This window comes from Sander vitreus, chromosome 2 (assembly GCF_031162955.1).
Source record: "Sander vitreus isolate 19-12246 chromosome 2, sanVit1, whole genome shotgun sequence".
NCBI lineage: Eukaryota > Metazoa > Chordata > Actinopteri > Perciformes > Percidae > Sander > Sander vitreus.
Genome location: NC_135856.1, coordinates 4,511,805 through 4,527,813, shown reverse-complemented (window position 1 = coordinate 4,527,813; position 16,009 = coordinate 4,511,805). Strand labels below are relative to the sequence as shown.

The 16,009-nt window shown below is 40.8% G+C and overlaps 1 protein-coding gene across 2 annotated transcripts in view; it reads left to right on the top strand.

The window, feature by feature from the left end:
* Positions 1-15,577, top strand: part of lcor (ligand dependent nuclear receptor corepressor) — an 87,050-nt gene extending 71,473 nt beyond the window's left edge. For both annotated transcript variants that reach the window (XM_078273896.1, XM_078273907.1), the window contains exons 6-7: positions 4,307-4,397; positions 11,250-15,577. In XM_078273896.1, the coding sequence (XP_078130022.1) occupies positions 4,307-4,397; positions 11,250-12,390 (1,232 nt within the window). In that variant the 3' untranslated portion in view covers positions 12,391-15,577. The remainder of the gene's footprint in view (positions 1-4,306; positions 4,398-11,249) is intronic.
* The last annotated feature ends 432 nt before the right edge of the window (positions 15,578-16,009 follow it).

The window sequence follows — 16,009 nt, the reverse complement described above, 5'->3', positions numbered from 1 at the left end:
GAGTTGAAGCCACAGCTCGCTATTTTAACCCTCAACCACAGTGTGACCGGTCACCCACTTTAATACCAGCTTTTTGGAATCTGCTTACAGTAAGCCTCCTTAATTTTTGCAAAAAAAAAGATTTAGGCACATACATCCACCTCATGCTTGCACATTGTATCTCTCTCTCTCTCTCTCTCTCTCTCTCTCTCTCTCTCTCTCTCTCTCACTCACTCACTCACTCACTCACACACACATACACACTCTCTCACACACTCACACACACACACACACACACACACACACACAGACACACCGTTTGGACAAATTCAGATTATCCTCAAAGCTGTATCTTGTAAGCACAGGCACGCAATTGTTTGAATTACACAGTAGATGTAATTTTAGGAAAAATGTAGTCTCGCATTGCCAGACCTTCCTCCACAGTGCTACGGAGGAGGGTATGGCTAGTCCACACAGCATTCCGGAATGGGAGAAAAACGTGTCCTGGTTTATTGGCATTTCTTTAAACCAATCACAATTGTCTTGGGTGGCGCTGAGCGCCGTACGGGACAACGGCTCCCCTGCAAAATAGCCTCGGGGAGGAACTTGTTTTTGTGGAACATATGTATGTACGTTCAAATGTTGTTTTAGTCTCTTTTACTGTATCTCATAGATTTGGTGTTAAGGCCCGTTTATTTTACGGTTCAGTCCCAGCACTCATCGACTCTGTATCCAGCAGCAGCTGCAGGCAGCTATTTCAGCAAACAGGCTCTGATAGACCCACTTACTACCTGCCCAGCAGCAAACAGCAGACAGACACAGTTAAACACTAGCAGGTAAACAAAGCGAAGCACTTAGCTGCTTATTTAAGAGCCAGACATGTTTCTCAGTTGGTTCGAGACAAAATCAGATATTCTGCAGTTTACTGTCTGACTGCCTACTCAACCAATTTATAAATTATGGAAATAAAATAATGACAAAACATTTAATAATCAAAAGTCCCATATTATGCTCATTTTCAGGTTTATACTTGTATTTTGGGTTTCTACTAGAACATGTTTTTTATCTTTGAGCCCCCCTCACAGAAAACCCCAGTCTGTTCTCATTGGTCAGCATTTCTTCCGCATATGCACTCATAAAGTCATGACAGGTGGGGAACGACTGTACCTGCACTGTAGCTGCACTTTGTACCTATATATATCATAGTTATGACATCACAACCGTACAGAAGTCTGTTAAGGCTTGTTTAAAGGCACAGTTTCTGAACACGGCTGTGTGCGTTTTTCGGTGGATTGAGCATTTTCATACTTTCACAGTATTTATATAGCACCTCGACCTGCTTGGATATCAAAAAAGTTTTTACAATATGGGACCTTTAATCGCATGTAGACATATTTTGATAGTGACAGAAGTACATTTAAAAGGATCTGGGGATATGTGCACGTTTATCATATCTCATGACCCCTGCAAGTAGCATGTTTTCCTGTCACATCGGTTGCAGTACTTTCACAGTCTATTTAAAAATTATGTTATATACTTCAGTACATAAGGTCCTGTAGTATGACGGAGGATTTTGGTGACTCAATTCTAGCAAACAAAATAACTTCACAACAAAACATTACTAAACCATCACACTGTAAGTGTGAAGTTGCAGTTTATGATATATGAAGCTACTTGGCTGCGTAAATCTGCATGTTGATGAGTTTTTTTTCCTTTAACTCTTTAATACTGAAACATAGAGAGTTGTTAATGTGTTCTATGAAAACAAGCATGCTAACGTAGATGGAAATGCTAATTTACGTGTTCATTAGTTCAGAGAAGGACCTCATTAGTGTAATTTATCATGGTTGTTATCCCTGGGCATATTGTGACTCGAGTGTATTTTGATTAAGATTCATGTCAGAGCCAAAATATTTTGTGCATACATGGTCCTTGGATCCTAGTTCCAAAAATGTTGCTATGATACAGTTTAGAGTCTGGGCTGTTGGGATATTTAGTGTTAACCCACATTCAGGCAGGAATAGGTACTACAAGACAGTTTCAAATAGATGTTGCAATTTCACAACTGTGGGCCACGTGTGTATAATGTGTATATATACTACCATTTACATGATGAGATTAATCTACAGTATTTTTGTCTCCTCTGGGCTGTACAGGGATTCTGTTTTTCATTTTAATGTTTTCTTTTTTGTCCGATTAAACAACAGAAATCCTCTGAAGATTAGCGAGTCCTGTGCTCATATAGGGTTGTTTGTGTTAGAGGGGTCAGAAGGTCGGCAGCACTTTAGGGATTACACAAGAAAAACACAGAGGTCAATGACTGGGATGAATTTGTCATTATGCATTTACATTTCTGTGTGTATACTTTTTAATGTTTTTGTTTTCTTCAATTTCAGACTTTCAAAAAAAGCAATCATTTTGAGATTTGTTTGGCAAAACCATCATACTATGGTACTACGATACTAATAATATCTTATCCATATTCCATCTTGCAGGGTTACTGCATACCCCAAAAAATGTGAAAGCTTTCTAGTCATGAAAGGAAAAAGTCTGGAAAAACTAAAACAGTGAGGTTCCTGGTAAAAGATGAATGATTTACAAAAACTCTAATATTAATAAGGTTCATACTTTTCTGTTTTTACAAATTTTGACTGAAAAATAACCAGATTTTTATAAAAACGAACTCATCAGTTCAAACTAATTTTCACCCAACTTTAAATTCCCCACACATGATAATATATCTTTTCTGCATGTGTTTGTGGTGACCTGATTTGCCTGACAAACATATTCACAAATAAACTGAGATTTCACACAGCATGTTGCCATATTTTCCAGACTTCCTTGCTAAAGTGCCACAGAGAGCCCACCTGTTCTGTAGCACACAGAATATACACAACGTATCTCAAGCTTTTTTGCCATCTAACTACAGAAAAAGGAAAAAAACTTGACTTCATTCATTCATTAATTCAGTCATTTTCATATGCAGACAACGCATAAACTGGCAGCTGCTTAACAGAAGCTGTTAACATGTATTTGATGCCGATAGATTATATTAATAAACAGTACAAACAGATCGACTACCTCATATATAACTCTCATAAACACACATGATTATCTGAAATAGGCTTCTTTTGTTACCTTTTCCCTCTGGTTCATTTTGTTCGCCTTCATTATGAAGAGTGTTGTTTTAAAGGTAAATAATCTGAACATTTATTCTCTTAGCTAATAATTACAGTAATACACAAAATTAACATGTAGAATAATTGCCAATATAGTGAACTGCTCAGGTTATTTAAATCTTGATTGTGATCCAGATCATTATTATTGTTGTATAAGAAGACATTATAAATGTCATCAGAAATAACAGACATAATACACTATTGACACGGTGGTCTCTAAGCACGGACTTTTGATACTGTTCATCAGTGGAGGTAAGAATATTTCTTAAGGATATAAGTAACATTCAAACTGGGCATTGATCCACAACCTGTAATTCATTTTTACCTCTGACAAAATGAAGGACCGAAAGCTCATTTATAAAGTCATAATTTCATTTATGGAATACATTTCCTAGCAAAAGCTTGACAAGACAAATGTTTAAAAGCAAGAAAGAGCAGTGTTTTTCTAAGGATATATTTTTGTGAAGGTTAATTAACAGATTTCCTTGATGTGACTTTGTTGACATAACATAAGCTTCTGAATCATTTAATACTGAAGTAGTAATAGTCAAGTTTCCATCACATTTTCATTTAGCCAAGTTTCCCAAAAAAAAGCAAAATAATGCATGTTTTCATCCACTACTGTTATGTGAATATTAGGAGTTGAATGCATCGAGAAAAACTGTTGGCGTCTTTTTCCAGTGCACTTAGTCGCATTTTGTTGCAATGAAAATGTGCATAAAAACTGGGGGTTGAAAATAAATGTATTGACTGTAAATTGGTTTCACAGTTTTTCACATTTTCCGCTGTACAGTATGAAATGTTTGTGAACTAGTTTTATAAGTGTCCATTTTGGGTTGTTTTGCATCGGACAGCAGCAGGAAATGTTGTTAAAGTTTGTTTACAACTTTTAAACTTCATAAACTCAACAAAGATTGAGACAAATTAATTAAAAAAAAAAGGGCCTTCCTCTGAAATGCAGTGTACTACATACTGCTTAATAAGCATACAAAATGATGAACCTTCAGTTTACAACACATTCATGATCAGAAGTATTTAGGTATGTGACTTGACGTGTTGTACTCTGACTCTTTAAAGCAGGTAATGCTTCGAAAAGGATTTGACCTCAGTTGTGTTAAATCTGTTTTCCTGTGTTTGTGTATCCTCAGATGGCGTCCTGGACCTCTCCACCAAGAAGAACCACAGCGCAGGCAACCTCAAAACCTTCCCCGGCTTCTCCCCTGAGCCCAGGGTCAAAGGGTAAGACAACAGGATTAGTCAAACTGGCCTCTGTTCACGTAGCAGCGCAGTCATGTGCCTAAAACAACACTGGAGAGGTTTAAGCAGTCACGGCTGTTGCGTTTCTGAACCGCTCCTGCCAGAGAGCACTTGGCAGTCTAACACCAAATGGTGTGAGGAGATTTGGCCTGAGGGGAGGATGTTACACTCGCAAGATCGGGATCAAGATGCCAAACCGCAGTCAAGCTGAGAAAGATTGATTTCGAAAGCATATGACAGCCATCACAGGCAGACTTTATCAGCTGTCGTTATTTAACTCGGTCATATTTGCCAAGTTGTCCAATAAATGTGGCCTGCATGGGGATGTAGATACCCATCAGACTTAACCAAAGACGGTTCCCTACCTGGGGTTCCTGAAACCCTCAATAATGGTTGTGAAATATTCGGAGGTGTCTGCTTTAGGGCTGTCCTCGACAGAAGAAATTCTAAATCGGATTAGTTAATTTAACGGCAGTTCTGTTTCTCAGCAAAGAATCGTTAACCAGAGATGTGCTTATAAGTTTCTTAAAAATAAGTCCTACAACATGCGAAAAACATAAAACATGACTAATTGACTAAAGAAATCTTAGTCGACTAAGACCAAAACGACCAATTAACCGAATAATCGGCAGTTGGACAGTCTGGCGAGGTCAGTGACTCGAGTCTGTTCGGTGTGTTCCGTGCCGTCGTCCGTTGGAGGAGCTGTCGGCCTTCATTTTGGCTGACCTGACATGCTCAGTCGGAGACAGGGCAGTCGGGACTCACCCGGAAATGGCAAGTGGGATGACCGTGACTAAGCCTCTCAAAATCTGACGAAAATCTTTTAAACTGACCTTTGTCGATCTGAAATGAAGACAGATTCATCAGCAGATTCAACTGCATGGCCTATTTCTCGCTTAAAATGTTTTCAAAAACCCGTTTCGGTGAACTATTTTAGAAAAATATGAGATCGTATTCTGAATGAGTCGCCATTAATGGCCGGTTGAAAAATACAAAATCCGGAAGCAGCAGCCAGACCCACGTGAGGCGTTTGTCCAATCAGCTGCCGGTTTTCATTTTTTGGGCGAAAATACAGATTAGCGCCGCCTGCTGTTATGGAGACGTACTACGTCTCGTCGCTTTGGTGTGTTCCGAGGCATTTTTTTGACCAACTCGGTGAGACTGATCAGTCCAACTGCCTTTTCTGCCAACGGTCGGCCGTCTGGTTGGTCTGTAACGGCCTTAAGAGGGAACAGCCCTAGTCTACTTTACCTCTGCTCTTAGTATGCAACAAGCTACGAGTACACTGCATCTTTTTGTTAATTAAAAGACAACAAAAAGAGAGTGTGTTTATTATTTTTCTAGGGGAAAAATCCAGGTGCTTACTACTAGGCTCCACTTTGTAGCTCCAGTACAGATTTTCAGGTATGAGCTATGGCTCAGATTTAGGACATCCCAACGTTTGTGACTGTCAAGTAGCCTGTCATGTTGTAAACTAGTGTTAACTATTGGTTAAGGTGGAGAGCTGTTCACAGTTTGTTTTAGGCCATCAGATTTTTTTGTGACTTGACTATCTTGACTTTGATACTGCAGCTATAATTGAACATGTACAGTATGTAGCTGTCGGCATCACTATGTAATGCCACTTGTGAATGATAAGTGTGACTCTGAGAACCAGTACTCATGATCGTGGATGCAAGATTCTCTGTTTCTGTGTAGCTGTGTGTGCGGTGTTCTCAAGTGCCAGTGGGGAGCTTCAACATTTGATACTTAGGTTGTAAAATGATGTCGTCCAAAGATATGGAGAAAAAAAAAAACCCAAAGTAAACTAAAATGAAACAGAATGTCAATTTTGTTGCTTCCTGTATCAAACAAGGTATTCAAATCAAAGTGTGACATTCTCATAGCACACAAATGCATCATTCACAACAACCACAGAGCAGCTTCCAAAAGACTTAAAATCAAATGCGGTAAATATGAGAAAGCATGCTCAAGCACCAGTAAGATCCTTGAACATTTTCATAAAGGAAGCTTAAAGCAGATCCATAGGGCGTGAGTTTAACCTCCAACAGAAGGACGATACACTACGTTTGTAAGCATTCTATTCACCTCTGCTCATGCCATACTGAAGAATGCAATATGTTTCTCCAACCTGAAAAGAGACAAAAGCTGTTGCAGATATCCGTGTTTATCAGCCACGCATTTCATTTCTTTTCTGTGGATTTTTTATGACAATGAAGTTGTCAACAACTGAAACTGTAAAACCTTTTGAACGTGTCAGTGTTAAACGTTTATAAACTTTGAATGGGTTTATAATGTATTCAGTCAGTAATATAATGTAGCCCAATAGTCAAATACTGTATTCTATATATTATAAGATTTTACTGCTTTAGGATATCAAACCTATGAAAGAATACTAGCAGCTCTGTTGAACTGGGTTTGACTCTCATCTAAATCTTTTTTGCTTTGTCTCCCCATTGTGCTGTAGGTTGTTAATATTCCATTGTGCGTCTTTCTATCACTTTAGTAATATGTGGTGTTAGGTAGATAACGTTTCAGAGGTCGCAGAAAGGCTATAAACAATCTGTTGGTAGTTGGAAGTGTTAACTTTAATAATCAACTTTGTTAAAGTAAACCTCTGCAGGTCTTTAAAGGGCCTTGCCCTTGCTCGGTTTCTCTTTCTCTTTTGGCTGCTTTTCTCTTTTTTGTCTCCATGTCAGTACATTTATTGACAATCCTTAGCATTGCAGCACGGCCATTTATTGATTAATATGTACTCTGCCTTGAAGTCATGTTTGAATCAGTAGCCATCATACTTGCTTCTTGTATTGAGAGGGAATAAACAATCAACGCTAATCATGGCTGCCATTTCCAGCAATGCGATGGCTCAGTAGAGGTTCGAAACAGAGCGGCCCCAACGCCGGGTTGCGGCGAAGCTTCAGTAGTGGAAGACGTGGGCATAGAAAAGCTGCGCCCACCATGTGGGCTCTCTGATCCAGCAGTAAATACACCTTTAATTGCTTTCTGAACTGAGATTGGAGAAGTGTTGCATTGACATTACAGTTGACTAGAATCCCAAATGGCCACTTCCTGCTGAAAGCAAGTGTTGCCTAGATACAAAGCTACCAAACAAAGCCAGTGTTTACCACACTAATTTTGGATTAAAACAAACGGAGGAAAGGAAAAAGAAAGGAAGTTATCCATGGAGCAGCAACAGCAGCCACCTGCCATTTAACCAGGGGCTTGAAAGGATATTTCTGGTCTATTACACTCTGGGTCTAAATTATATTACCTTCTATAATTGAGGTATTGTGAGTACCCAATTTTCCTGTCCAATGAGGGATTATTACCGACATTTCATACAATATGTACAGTATATATTTAGATATGCGGCGGTTTGTAAACAAGTTTAGCCCCTGTTTGTTGCTACCTTGGACCTTGTGCCCATTTTTCCAGATCCCAGCAATTAGTAAGTAAGTGCAGTGTTACGACTGATAGAATTGAGTATGAAGACCCAAGTTGTAAAAACAAATTGCAGTAAAGGATCATTCTGAACAGTTCAATTGTTCAATATACTGTGTCGGTTAAGGAGTTCTAGTAAGATTGAAAGAAAAGTGAGATTTCTTAATTTTTTTTAATATTTTACTGATTGTCATACCTGTTTTCACCAAGTCGAGCAGGGTGAGGTCACCATTAATGTTTCGATGTTCCCAGGAATTGACAGTTTCCCAGGAGAATGAAGTCTCCATTTAATGTAATCCATTTGCAGACAGATTTTGAAGCTTGCTGACACACTCTACAAGCGAGGGCCCAGCGAATAAACCTCAAAATGGTACTTGGACCAAAAGTAAAATTAGAAACAGCACTTTAAACCCCTTAGGAAAGGACTCCTGCCTGAGGGTCCTTGAGACCCTAAGGCCCCGAGCCTCACCAGGAGTCTCTAATGATCAGTTCATGTAATATTAACTACAGGAGGAGGTATTGTGGAGGTGGAATTACAGGCTTTGAAACTCCGACAATCCCTAAAGCACACACCACACACTGTGTGCATTACAGGTTACTGGCTTTTAATTTAAAGGTCCCATATTATGCTCATTTTCAGGTTCATACTTGTATTTTGTGTTTCTACTAGAACATTACATGCTTTAATGTAAAAAAAAAAAAAACATTATATACCTGTATTCAACCTCTGTCTGAAACACTCCGTTGTAGCGCCTGTCTCTTCCTGAAAAAGCCCAGTCTGCTCTGATTGGTCAGCATTTCCGAGTGATCTGCATCTGCACTCTTGGAGTCTCTGCACCGTCATTGCAGCCGGGGAATGACTGTAACAGCAATGATGCGACACTTTCTACATTTATATTGTATAGTTGTGCCATCACAACGTTACAAAAGCCCTGACGGCTCGTTTAAAGGCACATTTTCTGAAATATGGGCTTTGTGCCTTTGTCTGTGGACTGACAGAGAATTCAATGAGTTGCGTTTTTATACTGTCACAGTATTTATATAGCTCCTCGACCTGCTTTCATCAAAAAAAGTGATCTGATCACATTTGTGTGAAAACCTCAGAAAAGGTTTGTACATTATTTTATTACTTAGATGTTTTATTGGGAATTTTTTATCTAAGAAAATAAGTATTTGGTCACCTACAAACAAGCAAGATTTCTGGCTCTCACAGACCTGTAACTTCTTCTTTAAGAGGCTCCTCTGTCCTCTACTCGTTACCTGTATTAATGGCACCTGTTTGAACTTGTTATCAGTATAAAAGACACCTGTCCACAACCTCAAACTGTCACACTCCAAACTCCACTATGGCCAAGACCAAAGAGCTGTCAAAGGACATGAGAAACAAAATTGTAGACCTGCACCAGGCTGGGAAGACTGAATCTGCAATAGGTAAGCAGCTTGGTGTGAAGAAATCAACTGTGGGAGCAATTATAAGAAAATGGAAGACATACAAGACCACTAATAATCTCCCTTGATCCGGGGCTCCACGCAAGATCTCACCCCGTGGGGTCAAAATGATCACAAGAACGGTGAGCAAAAATCACAGAACCACACGGGGGGATCTAGTGAATGACCTGCAGAGAGCTGGGACCAAAGTAACAAAGGCTACCATCAGTAACACACTACGCCGCCAGGGACTCAAATCCTGCAGTGCCAGACGTGTCCCCCTGCTTAAGCCAGTACATGTCCAGGCCCGTCTGGAGTTTGCTAGAGAGCATTTGGATGATCCAGAAGAGGATTGGGAGAATGTCATATGGTCAGATGAAACCAAAATAGAACCTTTTGGTAAAAACTCAACTTGTCGTGTTTGGAGGGGAAAGAATGCTGAGTTGCATCCAAAGAACACCATACCTACTGTGAAGCATGGGGGTGGAAACATCACGCTTTGGGGCTGTTTTTCTGCAGAGGGACCAGGACGACTGATCCGTGTAAAGGAAAGAATGAATGGGGCCATGTATCGTGAGATTTTGAGTGAAAACCTCCTTCCATCAGCAAGGGCATTGTAGATGAAACGTGGCTGGGTCTTTCAGCATGACAATGATCCCAAACACACCGCCAGGGCAATCGAAGGAGTGGCTTCGTAAGAAGCATTTCAAGGTCCTGGAGTGGCCTAGCCAGTCTCCAGATCTCAACCCCATAGAAAATCTTTGGAGGGAGTTGAAAGTCTGTGTTGCCCAGCGACAGCCCCAAAACATCACTGCTCTAGAGGAGATCTGCATGGAGGAATGGGCCAAAATACCAGCAACAGTGTGTGAAAACCTTGTGAAGACTTACAGAAAACGTTTGACCTCTGTCATTGCCAACAAAGGGTATATAACAAAGTATTGAGATGAACTTTTGTTATTGACCAAATACTTATTTTCCACCATAATTTGCAAATAAATTCATTAAAAATCCTACAATGTGATTTTCTGGATTTTTTTTCTCATTTTGTCTCTCATAGTTGAAGTGTACCTATGATGAAAATTACAGGCCTCTCTCATCTTTTTAAGTGGGAGAACTCTCACAATTGGTGGCTGATTAAATACTTTTTTGCCCCACTGTATGTGTATTTCTTTGCTCTTTTTACTTTTACAAATGTATGCCCACATTGAATCCTCAGATCCACCATTACTGTCGGGCGCAGCCTCCCTGATGACTGTATGCTCTCTGTAACAGAACGCTCTGTTAAGAGTGCCGACTCCAAAGCCTCTCGTTAACCCTGTATTGTCTTCAACGAGCCCGAGACCGCCCACTGTGCTAATCTGTCTTAAAGCTCCTGCTGAACACTCTCCACATTGCACAGTAGCTCAGACTGTTTCCAACTAAGAGATCTTTCTCTCAAGTTTTTTCTCCCCTGTGCCATCCGCTGACTTGACAAGCTATTTTCTGTTATTATAAACCTATGGGAGCAATTTTGTTGCTATAGTTACTTCGCAGTAGGAACATTGGCTGCAGCAGTTCAAGTGGAGGCACTTTGCATGTAAGCGGTTGTTTCAGAAGCAGAGAGGATTTTCAGAAATTTGAATCATTGAAATGTAAGATGCTCGCAGAGCAGTACTTGGCAAGAATGTTTGTTTATCCAACATGGGGCAATTCAAGAAATCACAATTTAAAATGTAAATAATCATCAAAAACAAGGCATGGCTTTGCAAGACATGCAAAGCCATGACATTGCTTGTGAACGAAGCAATGTCTACTTACAACCCCTTGTAAAAGGTTGCGTATGTTTTGGTGTGTTCAGATGTGAACGGTTAAATCCAGAAGTGATGTTGTCTTTTTGGATTGTTATATTTAAGGGTCTGAAAAAGTAAAAATGAATTAGTATTATCCAATAAAGATTAGTCCTCTTCTTCTTTTTTCTCCATCCAGACGATGTATCAAAGTGGAACATACCCTGCCAGAGGTGGATGACGACGGCTTGCTGCAGAGAAGCTTGCGGGACGGACTGAGGGAGAACTACGTCAACTCCAATTCCTTCAAGCCTCCATTAGCCCAATCGCTGCGTATCAAGGAGGAGCTCCTCAGCCAGAAGCACCGCCTCCTGAGCCAGCCTGCTGCTCTTTCATTGGCTAATCTAGAATCAGCCGGCTTGCTCAATCATGCGCAGACCTACTCCTTGCTCAGCCAAAAGGGCTCTTCCTCTTTCTGGGGAAGCAAGGCCCACCTCGAAGGCCTGATGAAGCTAAAGCAGGCCAGTGGAGCTCTGAGCGGGGCCCTCAGTGACCTCAAAGACCTCCCTACATTCCTGGAGAATCACCACAACCACCACGGAGCCTTCTCCTTTAAAAGTCACCATCACCACCACAATCAGGTGTCCAAGGCCCAACACCACCACAATGAAGGCAAGCGGGACCAGGGCCACTCACCTCCTGTCGACCTAAAGATCCCTCAAGTTCGGGGCATGGATCTCTCCTGGGACTCCCATGCCTCTGATCTGTACGGCTATGGTGCCATGGGGGTTGGGGGTGGTGGCCATGGGGAGAACAACCTGAGTCGGAAGCTGAGGGCCATCCTGCCCAAGCAGAACCGCCGGGGAGGAAGCCTTGGAAGCCTGCTGGATGGGGCGGCTGACTACTGGAGCTCGGACTTGGACCACTCCAGTTCCGGGCCAGCGTACTCCACCTCCGACGTGGAAGGGGACCCAAACTCCAAGCAGCCGAGGAAGAAGAGGGGCCGTTATCGCCAGTACAACACAGAGATCCTGGAGGAGGCCATTACCGTAGTGATGAGCGGGAAGATGAGTGTGTCCAAGGCTCAGAACATGTACGGGATCCCACACAGCACCCTGGAGTACAAAGTCAAGGAGCGCATGGGAACCCTGAAGAACCCCCCAAAGAAGAAGCTCAAGCTGATGATGAAGATGGAAGCAGGAGGCCAGGATTTTCCTCTCGCGGAGTCGGAGAACATGCCAACCGCAACCCCACGAGACAACGGCCCGCCGCTGGCTGCTGTTGAGCTCAAGGACAATGTAAAAGAAGAGATTGATGACAATTTCAAACCAATCGACTAAACGACTTACACATGTAAACCTCAGTCAATGACTTAAGTAGTTTGAAAATGGATGGGGCTTTATTTGTGCCAATTTACTTAGCAGTATCTGGGTGAGCACAAACGCAGGGATAATATGAGGAGGATTCTTAAAACACACTGGAGATAAACTAATCGGATGGTTTTAAACTAGCGTCGTTTTAGCGATGCTGTATAAGGATTTGTTTAGCTTTTATATCCAGGGGCTTAGCAAATGCAGCTAAAGACAGTTAAATGACAATTAATGAAATTTCCATACGCATGCTGATAATCCTAAACCCCAAAACCCGATCCCCCTCTTTTCTGAACTTGACACACTGATCCATTGCTGCTTATAAATGCAGTTTGGGCGTTGGACCATTCCAATTTGAAGAAAAAAACAAGGGGAAGGTTGAAAATTAACTCCTTAAAAAACTGACAAATTAGTCTCTTTACTGCTCCCCTCTCTCATGGAGTACTAGCTGAAAATTGGTAAGTGAACTGTTTATTACATTTGAAGCCAACTGTAAGGTTTAATCATACCATTGATGTTCCTCACCAGGGTTCTGAATCAAAACCCATTCTCTTATTGCCAGGTAGCCATGACGCTTTAACTGCAACACTTTTCTTTCCTCCTTAAGATATTCTGCTAATCTCTGTGTGGACGAAAGCAACATTAACCCGTCCTTTTTGAATGAGAAAAGACACACAAAAGTCATTCAGGGATGCATGTTTGTGAGTTTCGTGGACACTACTGACTTCTATAATCAACTTATTATCCTCCTTTATTTTCATTTGATTTGTTTTGCTTTCTTTTGCACTACACTTTTGGGTCTGGCGCTTACAGACCTGGTTACCTCGGCATTGTTGCCCATGCATCATGCACTTATTATGGTCTGTCTCTGAAGCCCAGTCGCAACCTTGTAACGGGTCAGAGGTGCACATCGTCTGCGTACGCTGATCCATAATCAGATCCCGGGAAGCTCTAAAACCCTCTTTTTTTTGCCAAGAGACAAGTTGAGGGGGAATCTGATTATGGATCAGCTGTTTTTAAGGCGAATGCTACCTCATGGACCTCCATCAGTGTCTCACTGCTGATCCTGGAATGCTGGAGCCACCTTCAGGTTGCCCTGCAAACGCTTGCTGAAGTGAGCTCATCCCTTACATGGAGATCTTTATTGGATGAAGGCCTTTTAGGATCAGAATGTGAAACTCTGCTGCTATCCACTTGATTATCTAGCTCCTACACAAGGCTTTAGCTAGCCTAAGCTAATGCGTTTTAGCTAGTCTTTAGCTAACATTGCTGATGTTTTTTTTTTCTTTTCTTTTTTTCTAATCAAACTAAGCAGAAGCGGCTTAGCTGACAAGTTTTAAAATATATTCTTCACCCTCAAACCTCAAAGACAGTTTGAACGGCAGTTTACAACGACAATGTGCATTTATAGAGGGTTCATTTTGGGATGGTGGGCGGGCAATATGCAGTGGGGAGGGGTAGTTGATAGAAGCGAGGAAAAAGCAGATTTAATATATTATAAATTATTATGACTGATGATGTAAAAGCCAATCCTTGATTCTGGATGATTTCTTTTCTCCTCTTTTTTTATTTTAAACTCAGGGTAACTGAGACAGATGATGTGGGTTTCAAATATGGTTATCTCCTGTTGGACCTATAGTAGACAGACAGGAGGACAAGACGCGCCTCTCACTAATGCTAATGGTTTTGGGGATCGAACTTAAGGCGCTAAACTTCTAAAATAGCACTTTTTAAAAGTAAGCAAAAACACAAGAGAAAGAAAGCTGTTTGAGGTTATGCACGTAGTGTAGCTCTGCTCTGTGGGATACAGAGCAGGGAGCGATCAGGAGTGCAGAGATGGAAGAAAAAAGCTTTAGTGTGTGAGGACTTTCGGAAAGCTGCAGCTTGGACCCAAACTACTCCTTTTGTTCTCCTCTCAATGACCTCCACGATTAAAGACAAAAAAAGAAGAAAAAAGGAAGAAAAAAATGGTCAACAGATTGAACAAGTTGAGTTTTGTGTAGTGTTGTCTCGTTGTTTTCCCTCCCCTTGCCACTATAGAGATAGAAAAACTATCATCACGTTGTACAAGGCGGGGAAAGCATATCCCTCAGAGGCGACAGGTGGAAAGGAAAACAATGCTCCTCTGGGATTTTACATCAGGAAAAGATTGAAGGAGATGCCAAAAGCTTTTTTGGTCCAAATGTTTTTGTGCTCTGTGGTAAATGTTGCTCTTCGCTCCTAACACTGCCCGGTGCTCACCCAGTCTGTGAGATTTTTAACATGAGAATTGTACCTCTCTGCTCAGATGAAATGATGATGATTCACTCCTTTTGAAATGTATTGTACATTTTATTTATTTGATTGGGTTTTTTTCTTTGATTATTTTCTTAAAAATGGCATGCACCACTTTTCTTTGGCTGATTTTGGGGTTGGACCAATTGAATATATGTTTGGAGGATTTCAACACAATTAATCTCAAACTCTTACTAAGTTATGAATGAATCACAATCTAATTAGCATTAGAATACTACCTGTTGCATACAATCCTAATTTTCCTCTCTGTGGTGATTGGTTATCCACCTTAAGCTTTGTAGCTCCCTTGGCTTGATTGGCAGATATGAACGGCCAATGAGAAGAGCTTTAGAAGAGACCCTCTGGGACAACAATATTCCCGGGGGCCATCATGCATGAAATGCGTCCCAACACTTTGACAATGCTCAGCATTCGAAGTGTCTAAAAGGGTAGTTGTGCACGTTGAGTTGGACCCAGCGGAGGACAATGCACTGATCTGATAGTTAAAACAGGATCGAAGCCCCAACAGTGACGATATAAAGCACTTGTTATGAACACGCCTCTGATAAAAGGCATGGCTACTGCTCACTTAGCCAGCTGTGAATACAGTTAGACAAAACGTGATGTAGTGTGCCCCCCTCTTTTAAAAGAAGAAAAGCCTGTTAACCTGTTTCATGTAAAGCATTGATTTGTGCTAAAAAAATAATGTGTAGAAATAGTGTAATTGGCACCTAATGCACAAGTTTGCATGGATGAACTCCAACAGCACTTAGAACGAATTCCCCTGAGAGGGGCAATTCCTCATGGGCCAAACTATCTCTGTGTATAATTTACACAAATCTCTAAATCCTTTAATAAAAGAAATCTCTCTTCCTTCAAGAAATTCTTGACCCTTACTGTACATGTGGCTCTTGCTATACATTTGCCAATGCTTTCTAAAAAAATCCCATTTTCAGCCTGCCCTTATCTACTGAGGTGCATGCCATTTGAGGTATATTTATTTATATTTCATTTTTCTTGTTTAAAGTCATGTGGTTAACGGCTCCCCCTGTCCGAAAAAAGTCCTCCTTCTTGCAACTGAGTCTCACTGCTGTTTTTAAAGAAACCTCATACTATATTATATACTTAAGAGATCAGTATATATCTATTTATATACATATATATTAACAAATACTCGCATAATGAATGTAGTGAACTGAAATGAATATCTCAAACTTACAAAACCAGAACAGTCATCTGCAAAAAAGATTGCACTGTAAGTTCATTTTTTTTTTTTTTTTTTTTTTTTTTTACCAGACTGTTGTTTTTATTCTTT